Here is a 13,069-nt window from a genome sequence, read left to right on the forward strand (position 1 = left end):
GGTCACATTACAACCAGATAAAGACGTCTTTTTCTGGTTACTAAAAAGACGATAACAAAACTTGTTACAACTAGTATACAGCGGGACCATGACATCATAAAAGACAGCATAATGATCTCTTTGCCACCAGTTTGTTCGTCGGGTAGGGGACCGAATATCTTGACATCAGCAATGTCTCCAGTTACCAATCGACTTGTTAAAATAGCTAAGCCTATTTAGTAGCTGTAAGGATACTTAGGATGCATGCTAGAGGACACACAGTGCAAGAGTGAAGAAACAGTATATCCTTTTACCTCGTCATGGTCCATGTCTGCATCACCCGAGATTACGATTCTCTTCTCGATCCTGGTTTCCGAGATGCCTCCTTTCACAGTCTGGAAAAATGTAATTGAATTTGAGGTATATTTCAGACGTGGAACAACAAAGCCTAAAGGAACCCACAGCTGTAGTATTGGAAGCACCAAGCTTGAAACCAACTGAGCCAATGGAACCACCTAATTAATAGTGAAATGATGCACCACTAACAAACCAGTGGAATCCATATCCACGCCCTATTCACTCATACAGTATGCTAGCCATGCCACTGGGTCGTTCCACGAAACTAGTCCCTTTTGGGTAGTGGAACTTGGTGAATTTTAATTTTAACATTCTGTCATAAAGATAACATGTTCAATTTAATAATTTAAAAAACAAAAAAACAAATGGACTACAGTAAGTGCCAAATATAGTAACAGTGTTGACAATTTCATTTTAAATCAGACGTAAATCCCCTTGTGACAGAGGGAATGGAAGCTTGTTGAATGCAAGCTTCACAAAAAAAGAAGGAAATTGTAATTTTTAAAATAAAATGCCTGTCTATCTATTGGTAACAGGGTTGAAGTGTAATGCTCAAACTGCTTTGTTTTCCAACACAAAACACCAGAAAATGGCAAACATAGTAGAACCAGCTCACCTGCTTTTACACTATGATTGGACTATTAGATGTTCAATTTTTTTTATTTAATCTTATTAAATAATTTCATCTTATTAAAATGAGAGTTCAGTTCACGTAACAGGGTTGACCTTAAAATGAGGGACAGACGTAAATGAATCACTAATCACATTAAATAAATAATAATCTTTAGAAATTACTTTGTCAAAGAAATAAAATAACTTGGGCTTTACAATGATGGTGAAAACCTGGAGAAGTTTTGGAGTTTAAGTGGGTTAAAATCTTCCTAAAAGTCACAGAGGGTGCACGGAGGGACATGTCAAAATGCTGGATTTATTAATATAAACAATCTGTTTTATTTATTTGTCTATGCGGTCTATATTAAAAGGCACTTCATTTAATATATCAGGCTTTTAAAATGCAATATTGGTGTCACGTATACTCTCTCTCCGGCCTCTAGGTCATCAGGCTGCTGATTATCCCACACACCTGTCACCATCGTCTCGCACACCTGCGCCTCATGACACTCACCTGGACTCCATCACCTCCTTGATTACCTTCCCTATATCTGTCCCTCCTCTTGGTTCTTTCCTCAGGTGTTATTGACTCTGTTTTCATGTCGGTGCGTTGTTTGTGTTACGTGTTTAATTTATTTATTAAAACACTCACACCCTGAACTTGCTTCCCGACTCTCAGCGAACTCGTTACAGAATAACACCTCATCTAAGGGAAGCATCAGCAAGTGTTTTTTTAATGTTATTTTTGGGTTAAAGTAATGACGTTGGGTCCGGAAACTGCTACAGGCTCTCATGCCTCAACCAGATTGCCAGGCTACCCTGCCTCAGCCGGCTCATCAGGCTCTCATGCCTCAACCAGATTGCCAGGCTACCCTGCCTCAGCCGGCTCATCAGGCTCTCATGCCTCCGCCGGATCGCCAGGTTCCCCTGCCTCAGCCGGCTCATCAGGCTCTCATGCCTCAGCCGGATCGCCAGGCTCCACTGCCTCAGCCGGCTCGTTCGGCTTTCATACCTTAGCCGGATCGCCGGGCTCCCCTGCCTCAGCTGGCTCGTTGGGCTTTCATACCTTAGCCGGATCGCCAGGCTCCACTGCCTCAGCCGGCTTGTTGGGCTTTCATACCTTAGCCGGATCGCCAGGCTCCCCTGCCTCAGCTGGCTCGTTGGGCTTTCATACCTTAGCCGGATCGCCAGGCTCCACTGCCTCAGCCGGCTCGTTGGGCTTTCATACCTTAGCCGGATCGCCAGGCTCCCCTGCCTCAGCCGTCTCGTTGGGCTTTCATACCTTAGCCGGATCGCCGGGCTCCCCTGCCTCAGCTGGCTCGTTGGGCTTTCATGCCTCAGCCGGATCGCTAGGCTCCCCTGCCTCAGCTGGCTCGTTGGGCTTTCATGCCTCAGCCGGATCGCTAGGCTCCCCGCCTCAGCCGGCTCGTTGGGCTTTCATGCCTCCGCCGGATCGCCAGGTTCCCCTGCCTCAACCGATCTGTCAGGTTCCCGCGCCCCAGCTGACTCGACAGGTTCCCGAGCCTCAGCTGGCGTGACAGGTTCTCGCACATCAGCAGGGGTGACCGGTCCGCTCCTGATCCCCGGGTTCGTCATCTTTGACGGCGTCCTGCGGCTAGAGCCTAGTTTCGGGGATACTGTCACGTATACTCCCTCTCCAGCCTCTAGGTCATCCGGCTGCTGAATATCCCGCACACCTGTCACCATCGTCTCACGCACCTCACCTGGACTCCATCACCTCCTTGATTATCTTCCCTATATCTGTCACTTTCCTTGGTTCTTTCCTCAGGTGTTATTGACTCTGTTTTCATGTACGTGCGTTTGTTTGTGTTACGTGTTTATTGTTTTGTTTATTTATTAAAACACTCACTCCCTGAACTTGCTTCCCGACTCTCAGGGCGCTCGTTACAATTGGTGCACAATTTAAACTTAAAATATCAAAGGGACACAAAAGGGACTCATGGATAAAGCAGAGGTGAATGACAGTGGCACCCCTCTGAGTTGAGGTCAGGTAGTATCTACCTTAGTGATATGTGTGGTTGTGGTGGTGCTGGTGGTGTCTGAGGTGATGGTCTGGGCACTCATCAACACCCCCGCCTCGGGATCAGCGTCAGCCTGGAACAACACAAACACAATTCATCATCTCAATTGGATGGAAGAACAGGGTCGTATTCCTTAGGCACCAAATGTTGTAAAACGGATTGAAACAAGGAGGAACTACTTGGACGTTTTTTGTTGCAATTAGAGTTTTACAACATTTTCCATTGTGTGCCCTAATGAACACTACCCAGGTCAAAAAGTATATGAGAATATCCAGAATAGAGCATGAGACATAAGTCTGACGAGAGGGCCTTTACCTCTAGTGACTGGTATGTGACAGTTTTCATTTCCGTGTGTATTACAGGGACCCCATGGGTCACATCCACCACGCCTGCCCTGTTGAAGGTCAGGACCTCTGGAGCCTCCAGCACAGACAACTGAGAGAGAGAGGGATAGAGAGAGAGAGAGAGAGAGAGAGAGAGTGTGAGAGAGTGAGAGAGAGAGAGAGAGGGGGGGGGGGTAGTGAGAGAAATAGAGGGAGAGGGATAAAGAGAGAGAGCGAGAGGGATAGAAAGAGAGAGAGGGAGGGATAGAGAGAGAGAGAAATAAAGAGACGGATGGAGAGAGAGGGAGAGAGAGAGGGAGAGGGAGAGAGATAGAGAGAGAGAGAGAGAGAGAGAGAGTGAGTGAGGGGGGGTAGAGTGAGAGAAATATAGGGAGAGGGATATAGAGAGAGAAAGAGAGGGATAGAGAGAGAGAGAGGGAGGGATAGAGAGAGAGAGAAATAAAGAGAGGGATGGAGAGAGAGGGAGAGAGATAGAAACAGAGAAATAAAGAGAGATAGAGAGGGATAGAGAGAGAAATAAAGACAGGGATGGAGAAAGAGGGATAGAGAGAGCGGGTGAGAGAAAGAGATATGGATAGAGAGAGAGAGAGAGAAATTATAAATGAAAATGGGGCAGAAAATAAGATTTCACCCTTATATTTATTTATACACACACAGGCAATCATGTTTGCATGCTCACACACAATTACATTGTCACCGTCTGTCTACAGGACACACAAGCAATTAATGAATGAATTGAAAGGTCATAGAAAGAGGAAAGGGAAAGTACTGAAGGACTGGCTGTTCATGAGGACCATCCTCTCTCTGATAGAATATTTATACAATTATCAAAATGAATCAAATCAAAATGATAACATAAATCCCGAAAGCAAATAGCAGAGATGTTGTTATAACATAAATAGTCATTTTTTAAATTTATGATGGAAGGGGCTACTACACTTAGTGCATCATCCTGGACCATTCACTAAGAATTCATCACAGTTCACCACAGAGTAAGTCTTATGTGGGATTGTGGAAGCATATTCATTCATTTAGGAGAAAGCCAAATGGGTCTACCTGGCAGGATTGTATTTATAAACTGAAACGGTTCACATAATTAGAAAATGTCTGTGGACCGATAGACAATAATCCTGCAACAGACCGCTATCTATTCAATCTGTGCTTCTCATAGACGTGTGTCCATAAAACATTCTAATTCATTGCTGCTCATGATTGCCACAAAGGTAATCAACACTGAGTAAAACATGAAGAACAGCTGCTCTTTCCATGACATAGACGGACCAGATGATTCCAGGTGAAAGATATGATCCCTTATTGATGTCACTTGTTAAATCCACTTCAGTCAGTTTAGATGAAGGGAAGGAGACAGGTGAAAGAAACATTTTTAAGCCGTCTAGCAACTGAATATTCGGAAGGTGTTCTTAATGTTTTAAGATACTCAGTGTATCTGAACATTGAGGAAATAGAGCAACAACAAGTCATGAAGAAATAAACTGTTTCCACTATGATACTGTGTGTATATGTGCAGCTCGAAAATATTATAGCGTTTATAGTGGCGCTGTAAGAACAAACACAGGCCTGCATATACACAATCACACAATCACACACGCAAGAAGTCCCTCTATGCAATCTTCAACCGTTTTCAATACCTCCCTGGCTGATAGATACAGTAGCATACAGTATGTACAGCCTGCCTGGCCATGGTAATGCTTTCCAATAGAAAACCCAGTGGGCAGAAACAGGGACAGGAAACAGGGAAAAGGACAGTCTCCCACCTGCACAGGCTGGCTGACTGCTACTATTGGCAAAGAGGAGGGTCAGGACTGGGGGAGTTGGGTAGCTGATTCTGTGGTAATACGACCAAGATTGGGATAAATTGCGTGCTTCCTGCTTATTGGCACAACTAGCTAATGGGAGGCCAAGATTGGGATCATTTGGGGAGAATCTTTCCAGTGATATTACAGGGGAATGGGAAGGCAAGACTGCAACAGATTGAGCACTTTCTAAATAGCATGGGCAAAAAGGAATATGAGACAGGAGTAGCTTTTCCAGTGCTATTGTAGACAAGTGGGAAGGACAGTTAAGGATAGTTTAGGGGGGCACTTATGGAGAGGTACTACAGGTCAATGGGGCAACTAGGGAACATTTTGGGGCTCTTTTGGGGTGTTACCTCCGAGTGAGCCCTTGCAGCAGCTACCTCCCCACTGAGACTCTGCCAGGACGCTCCAATAGGAGAGGGGTGCACGGGGGAGGGGGGCACGAAGCACCCTCTCCAGTCTTGGCTGTTCTCCTTCTCCGCTTCCTCCTCTGAGACTGACCCTGCTGACTCCTCTCCCTCTGACTGACTGTCCAGCCCAAGGCCTAGGCTTCCACCCGAGCCTGGGGCTGGAGTTTTCTCCTCGGCCTCCGCCTGCTTCACCGCCGCCCCTATAGCCTTGTCCACGGCAGCCTTGGCTGCGGCAGTCAGGGCCGGCCCCGCCGAGGCTACGCTAGCGGCGTCACTAGTGTCACTTGCCTCGCTTGGCGTGTCTGAGTCGTCAGAGTGGTCATCATGCATACTCAGCCCTGTAAACCCCAGCATGGACTGAGGCCTATCGTCCTCTATCCCTTCCAGTGAGTCTGTCTCTACCTGCTCAGTCTGATGCTCTGCCTGGTTCTCCAAGTTGTCAGGCTGTTCTGGCTGTGCCGACTTCAGCTCAGGCTGGTCCTGGTCTTTTTCTTGTTGGGATGATACCACCTCTGTCTGCAGCACGATCCGCTCCACCTTCTCTGTTGTCTAACAAAGGAAACAAACAAGACATCACCAACAGTCTTCTTGAACCTTCAATATGGATTGAATCTACAGTAGTATGGAAGCAGATGAAAAAATAGCATGAATCTGTAGGGTGTCCAATCAAAAACACATCTTTTGACCAATGAGTAAACAAATATTATTTGTGCAGATAGTCCTCTAAGAAAAACCAATGGTCCAAACCTCATGTCTCTATCATAATCCATTCAAAAGTTATTGGAGTTTTTACCGTTGTTAGATGGCTTAGATTAGGGAGGCCAGAGGGAAAAAAGTGGTAAAAAAAAAGGAAAAGTGCATTGTGTCAGCTAGGCTGGATGCCTTGCAAGAATTAAGGCTATTGGCTACATGACAGGCTCACTTTCCCTTTGAACTGGTCATCTTTCTTCTCGAATCCGTAGGACATAAAACAATATAGAGGTAAGATAGATATTGATTTTGAGACATGACATGTAGTATTTTCATATTTTAGTATACACTTTATTTTAATTCGAAATTCCTGTTATTATTAGATTTCTCACAAAAACAAGCATATCTCTATAAATTTCAACGGAGCACTGAGTGTATACCAAGCTTTTCATTTTCAAAGCCTTTTACATTTCATTCAGCTCGTGTCATGCTAATTTATATATTCTTGCGACCCTCGGAAACAACTTTGAAGACGACCACAAGATATAAAATCCGCAACAGTTGTTATAAGACACCTGTAACCTCTATGTCAACAGTTGTTATAAGAAACCTGCACCTCTATGTCAACAGTTGTTATAAGAAACCTGCACCTCTATGTCAACAGTTGTTATAAGAAACCTGCACCTCTATGTCAACAGTTGTTATAAGAAACCTGCACCTCTATGTCAACAGTTGTTATAAGAAACCTGCACCTCTATGTCAACAGTTGTTATAAGAAACCTGTAACCTCTATGTCAACAGTTGTTATAAGAAACCTGCACCTCTATGTCAACAGTTGTTATAAGAAAACTGCACCTCTATGTCAACAGTTGTTATAAGAAAACTGCACCTCTATGTCAACAGTTGTTATAAGAAACCTGCACCTCTATGTCAACAGTTGTTATAAGAAAACTGCACCTCTATGTCAACAGTTGTTATAAGAAACTTGCACCTCTATGTCAACAGTTGTTATAAGAAACCTGCACCTCTATGTCAACAGTTGTTATAAGAAACCTGCACCTCTATGTCAACAGTTGTTATAAGAAACCTGCACCTCTATGTCAACAGTTGTTATAAGAAACCTGCACCTCTATGCTATGTCAACAGTTGTTATAAGAAACCTGCACCTCTATGTCAACTGTTGTTATAAGAAACCTGCACCTCTATGTCAACAGTTGTTATAAGAAACCTGCACCTCTATGTCAACAGTTGTTATAAGAAACCTGCACCTCTATGTCAACAGTTGTTATAAGAAACCTGCACCTCTATGTCAACAGTTGTTATAAGAAACCTGTAACCTCTATGTCAACAGTTGTTATAAGAAACCTGCACCTCAATGTCAACAGTTGTTATAAGAAACCTGCACCTCTATGTCAACAGTTGTTATAAGAAACCTGTAACCTCTATGTCAACAGTTGTTATAAGAAACCTGTAACCTCTATGTCAACAGTTGTTATAAGAAACCTGTAACCTCTATGTCAACAGTTGTTATAAGAAACCTGCACCTCTATGTCAACAGTTGTTATAAGAAACCTGTACCTCTATGTCAACAGTTGTTATAAGAAACCTGTAACCTCTATGTCAACAGTTGTTATAAGAAACCTGTACCTCTATGTCAACAGTTGTTATAAGAAACCTGCACCTCTATGTCAACAGTTGTTATAAGAAACCTGCACCTCTATGTCAACAGTTGTTATAAGAAACCTGCACCTCAATGTCAACAGTTGTTATAAGAAACCTGCACCTCTATGTCAACAGTTGTTATAAGAAACCTGTAACCTCTATGTCAACAGGTGTTATAAGAAACCTGTACCTCTATGTCAACAGTTGTTATAAGAAACCTGCACCTCTATGTCAACAGGTGCTTATTATTGGTGCTTATTTATTATTATTATCTTGGTGCTTATTATTGGATGTTAGAGGAAAAGTTCACACTGAATGATTTAGAACGTGAATAATTATATTTGTTTTTTGGTAAAAATGTATTTTAAAGTGGTTGTTCCACTGGATATCATAAGGTGAATGCACCAATTTGTAAGTCGCTCTGGATAAGAGCGTCTGCTAAATGACTTAAATGTAAATGTAAATAAGGAAGTGAAATTTCATCACCAAAGCAAGTTTTCAGCCACTCTGGGCAGAGTGGGTGGATAACCTAGAATCTGCTTCCATACAGTAGGGAAGGGTTACTTCATATGTTAGTACCGATGTGATCTTTCTGAATACATGTTTAAATCATTTAACATGCTGTGCATTGGATGATTGCTTTGTTCCCCACTTTCAGGTATCAAAATGACCTAAAGGTGGAGTAGAGTTGCAAAATCAAATATGCCGGGTGGGTAACGCTCTCACATTCCTCCTCAATAAGGCCCCAGGACCATGTGGTGCCTCTGACTAGACAAACCATTCCTCCTCAATAAGGCCCCAGGACCATGTGGTGCCTCTGTCTAGACAAACCATTCCTCTTCAATAAGGCCCCAGGACCATGTGGTGCCTCTGTCTAGACAAACCATTCCTCTTCAATAAGGCCCCAGGACCATGTGGTGCCTCTGACTAGACAAACCATTCCTCCTCAATAAGGCCCCAGGACCATGTGGTGCCTCTGTCTAGACAAACCATTCCTCTTCAATAAGGCCCCAGGACCATGTGGTGCCTCTGTCTAGACAAACCATTCCTCTTCAATAAGGCCCCAGGACCATGTGGTGCATCTGTCTAGACAAACCATTCCTCCTCAATAAGGCCCCAGGACCATGTGGTGCCTCTGTCCAGACAAACCATTCCTCCTCATAAACCTGTCCACTGTTTTAATAGCCGGCAGGAAGGACGGACGGACAGGGGACAGAAAAGCCTAACAGACAACACAGTGGCTACAGTGACAACATTTCCTCAACAACAAGAACAAACACATCAGTGACAAACAGTACAGATACTGAACAGGTCTTTTGCAAAAGAGATGTTATCTCAATGAGAATAACCTGTATAAAAGGTTAAACTCAGATATGCATGCACTACAACTGTTGTCATCACGTTTGTTGAGTTGTATATTATCTATATGGTATAAGAGGCCACCTTAAACACGGTCTGACTAAAGGCAGGCGAAGCAGTCCAGACCCGCGTGCTGGTCTGATCTCTGGCCGACTGTAAGAGAGCGGTGAGCTCCGGGGACATCTCCTCAAAGGTCGGCTTTGGCTGAGCAGACAGAGAGATGGGGAGAGTCAACACAACAGGAGTAGAAGAGAGACACACACACAGTTAGATACTGTACGTACATAGGAGAGACAAAGAGACAGGTCTTTCACACAATGCCCAGACACAAGCTCAGGGGACGGGGGGTTGGACGGGATTATTCATAAGAGCATTGAGGTGATGATCGATAGCTAAGAAAGGTAAACTTAGAAAATTGGGTTTGTCAAATTTTATTCTAAAGTATTCAAAAATAATTATGTCAATCACAACCTAGATTGATTTCCTTCTATACAACAATGCAAGAATTACAAAGGTTTCATCAAATTGGTTTCCAACTATTTTAATCCAGTTTGTATGCTATAATATGCAACTCGGAGCAATGCATTTATTTTACAGAGCACATGGGTAGAATCACCATCCTGTGACATGTCAATCACTGAACTCGAGTTGTTTTTCTCTTGAGAATGTCAGTCAGAAAGGCAATAGGTGAGACAGACAAGAGTGTCTTGTGTGTCGGAGGGTCTCCTCTTATGAATAGGGCCAATATCATCATGTCAGATCAAGCTGCAGAGAGGTCAGAGAGCGCAAACCCAGGGAAGTCAAAGTAAAAGTGGCAGGACTGAAGCAATCAGTGGCATACCAACCATAGTATACCGTACCATAAGCCGAAGTGGAAAGCATTCATTTGGTGTGGCTAGCAGCATGGGGACCAGCTTAAAACAAAACACGATTTTCATTTACAAATCGAAATGAAAGAGGTAAACAAATGCCAGTACCCATGGAGCAGCAAGTTTGGCTAAGGCAAGCAGTGAACAAATGACATCAAATACAGTGGCAAAGGGATCAAATAAACAGAGCAAACTATAGAAAGAAAAAACAGACTCCCATGCAATTCCCATGAACATTCAGTCGAGTGCAAAACAGCGCCGGGTCCAGCCTTGTTGCAGTGGATAAGACAACCAAACAGGCTGGGGCGGAAGTAGCTTGAGGATAAAGTGGGGGATTAGGGAGAGGGGGGGAAGAGGAAGTAGCTTGAGGATAAAGTGGGGGGTTAGGGAGAGGGGGGGAAGCGGAGGTAGCTTGAGGATAAAGTGGGGGGTTAGGGAGAGGGGGGGAAGCGGAGGTAGCTTGAGGATAAAGTGGGGGGTTAGGGAGAGGGGGGGAAGCGGAAGTAGCTTGAGGATAAAGTGGGGGGGGGGGGTAGGGAGAGGGGGGGAAGCGGAAGTAGCTTGAGGATAAAGTGTGGGGGGGGGGGGGGGGTAGGGAGAGGGGGGAAGCGGAAGTAGCTTGAGGATAAAGTGGGCGGGGGGTAGGGAGAGGGGGGGAAGCGGAAGTAGCTTGAAGATAAAGTGGGGGTTTAGGGAGAGGGGGGGAAGTAACTTGAGGATAAAGTGGGGGGTTAGGGAGAGGGGGGGAAGTAACTTGAGGATAAAGTGGGGGGTTAGGGAGAGGAGGGAAGGGGAAGTAACTTGAGGATAAAGTGGGGGGTTAGGGAGAGGGGGAAGAGGAAGTAGCTTGAGGATAAAGTGGGGGTTTAGGGAGAGGGGGTGGAGTAACTTGAGGATAAAGTGGGGGGTTAGGGAGAGGGGAGGAAGTAGCTTGAGGATAAAGTGGGAGGTTAGGGAGAGGGGGGGAAGAGGAAGTAACTTGAGGATAAAGTGGGGGGTTAGGGAGAGGAGGGAAGGGGAAGTAGCTTGAGGATAAAGTGGGGGTTTAGGGAGAGGGGGGGAAGAGGAAGTAACTTGAGGATAAAGTGGGGGGGTTAGGGAGAGGGGGGGAAGCGGAAGTCACTTGAGGATAAAGTGGGGGGTTAGGGAGAGGGGGGGGAGTAACTTGAGGATAAAGTGGGGGTTTAGGGAGAGGGGGGGAAGAGGAAGTAACTTGAGGATAAAGTGGGGGTTTAGGGAGAGGGGGGGAAGAGGAAGTAACTTGAGGATAAAGTGGGGGGTTAGGGAGAGGCGGTTTCAGGTATTTGGGGGGGGGGGGTTTCATATCATCCTACCACTTTGGAGGGCGATGGGGTTCTGGATAGATAGGACACAGGGCTGGGGCTCAGACGCAGATCGACCATTTGAGGCTTGGGCATCTTCATTGGGGACTTGGCCATTGGGGACTTGGCCATTGGTGACATGGCCATTGGGGACCGTGGCGAGAGGGGTGTGTGAGGCGCAACAGGGGTGGTGCTCCTGTCTCCCAGGAGAAAAGTCTCTCTTAGCTGCTTCCTGCTGTCCGCTCTCGCGGCATCACTGATGTTCTGGCTGGAGCGGATGGACACTACGGTCCGCATGGCGCCCAGGCCACCGTCGCTGGGCTCGGATGGAGAGGGGGTCCTGGCCTCCTGGATGGTGATCATGGAGGGTCCCATTCCCTCGGATGGAGAGGGGGTCCTGGCCTCCTGGATGGTGATCATTGGGGGTCCGATTCCCTCTATGGTCGGGAGACTCAAGTGGACCGACACTGGCATCTCGTACTCAGTCGACACCGGGATGATCTTCACAGTGGTGGTGGATTGGTCTGCCGCCCTCTTCAGCTCCCTGGCGAACACCGCCGGAGCGCCTACCGCCGCCTCCCCGCCATCTTTGGCCTGCGTCGTCATGGTGATGATCTTGCCTGACATGGTGTCGTAGGACTTGCCCAGGGTGTAGGTCTTCTCCTCCATCTCCTCGGTCTTGGACGCTAGTTCACTGCTGAAGCTCTCGTATGGTTTGCCAAACTCCTTGATGACAACGACACCACTGGCGTCGCCGAGCGCTCCTTCAGCCACAATGTTATCGACGGCCATTACTTTATAGTTGACAATGTTTCTCTTTTCGGCTACCTTAGGAGGGACTTTGCTTACTATTACCCACCCGTCAGAATCCTACATACAAGATACATACAAAGACTGGGGTTAGCCAGTTCAATGGGGGAGTAGGACTTCCAATGGCAGTACCAAGAAGAGCAATAAGGAAGCAACTTTAGACTTGAAGGAACATAGATCATAGACAGCAACATATACAATATATATGCAAAAGTATGTGGACACCCTTTCAAATGAGTGGATTCGACTATTTCAGCCACACCCGTTGCTGACAGGTATATACAATCGAGCACACAGCCATACAATCTACATAGACAAACATTGGCAGTAGAATGGCCTTACTGAAGAGCTCAGTGACTTTCAACGTGGCACCGTCATAAGATGCCACCTTTCTAACAAGTCAGTTTGTCAAATTTCTGCACTGCTACAGCTGCCCCAGTCAACTGTAAGTTCTGTTATTGTAAAGTGGAAACGTCTAGAAGCAACAATGGCTCTGCCACGAAGTGGTGATGAATCACGCTTCACCATCTGGCAGTCCAACGGACGAATCTGGGTTTGGCGGATGCCAGGAGAACACTACCTGCCCCAATGCATCGTGCCAACTGTCGAGTTTGGTGGAGGAGGAATAATGGTCTGTGGCTGTTGTTCATGGTTCGGGCCTCTTAGATACAGAGAATGGAAATCTTAACACTACAGCATACAATGACATTTTAGACGATTCCGTGCTTCCAAACCTGTGGCAACAGTTTGTGGAAGGCCCTTTCCTGTTTCAGCATGACAATGCCCCCCATGCACA

The 13,069-nt window shown here is 45.8% G+C and overlaps 1 protein-coding gene across 12 annotated transcripts in view; it reads right to left on the bottom strand.

Moving 5' to 3' along the window:
• The window catches only part of LOC139583358 (protein 4.1-like), a 124,577-nt gene that overhangs the window by 7,252 nt on the left and 104,256 nt on the right, over nucleotides 1-13,069 (bottom strand). For 9 of the 12 annotated variants that reach the window (XM_071414334.1, XM_071414336.1, XM_071414338.1 and 6 more), the window contains 6 exons: nucleotides 11,476-12,333; nucleotides 9,357-9,476; nucleotides 5,964-6,110; nucleotides 3,306-3,425; nucleotides 2,971-3,063; nucleotides 294-374 (listed from right to left, as the gene is read on the bottom strand). In XM_071414334.1, coding sequence (XP_071270435.1) covers nucleotides 294-374; nucleotides 2,971-3,063; nucleotides 3,306-3,425; nucleotides 5,964-6,110; nucleotides 9,357-9,476; nucleotides 11,476-12,333 — 1,419 coding nt within the window. The remainder of the gene's footprint in view (nucleotides 1-293; nucleotides 375-2,970; nucleotides 3,064-3,305; nucleotides 3,426-5,963; nucleotides 6,111-9,356; nucleotides 9,477-11,475; nucleotides 12,334-13,069) is intronic. The other 3 variants (XM_071414339.1, XM_071414342.1, XM_071414343.1) reach the window with 3 other exon arrangements.

The sequence above is a fragment of the Salvelinus alpinus genome, chromosome 8, assembly GCF_045679555.1.
Source record: "Salvelinus alpinus chromosome 8, SLU_Salpinus.1, whole genome shotgun sequence".
Lineage (NCBI taxonomy): Eukaryota > Metazoa > Chordata > Actinopteri > Salmoniformes > Salmonidae > Salvelinus > Salvelinus alpinus.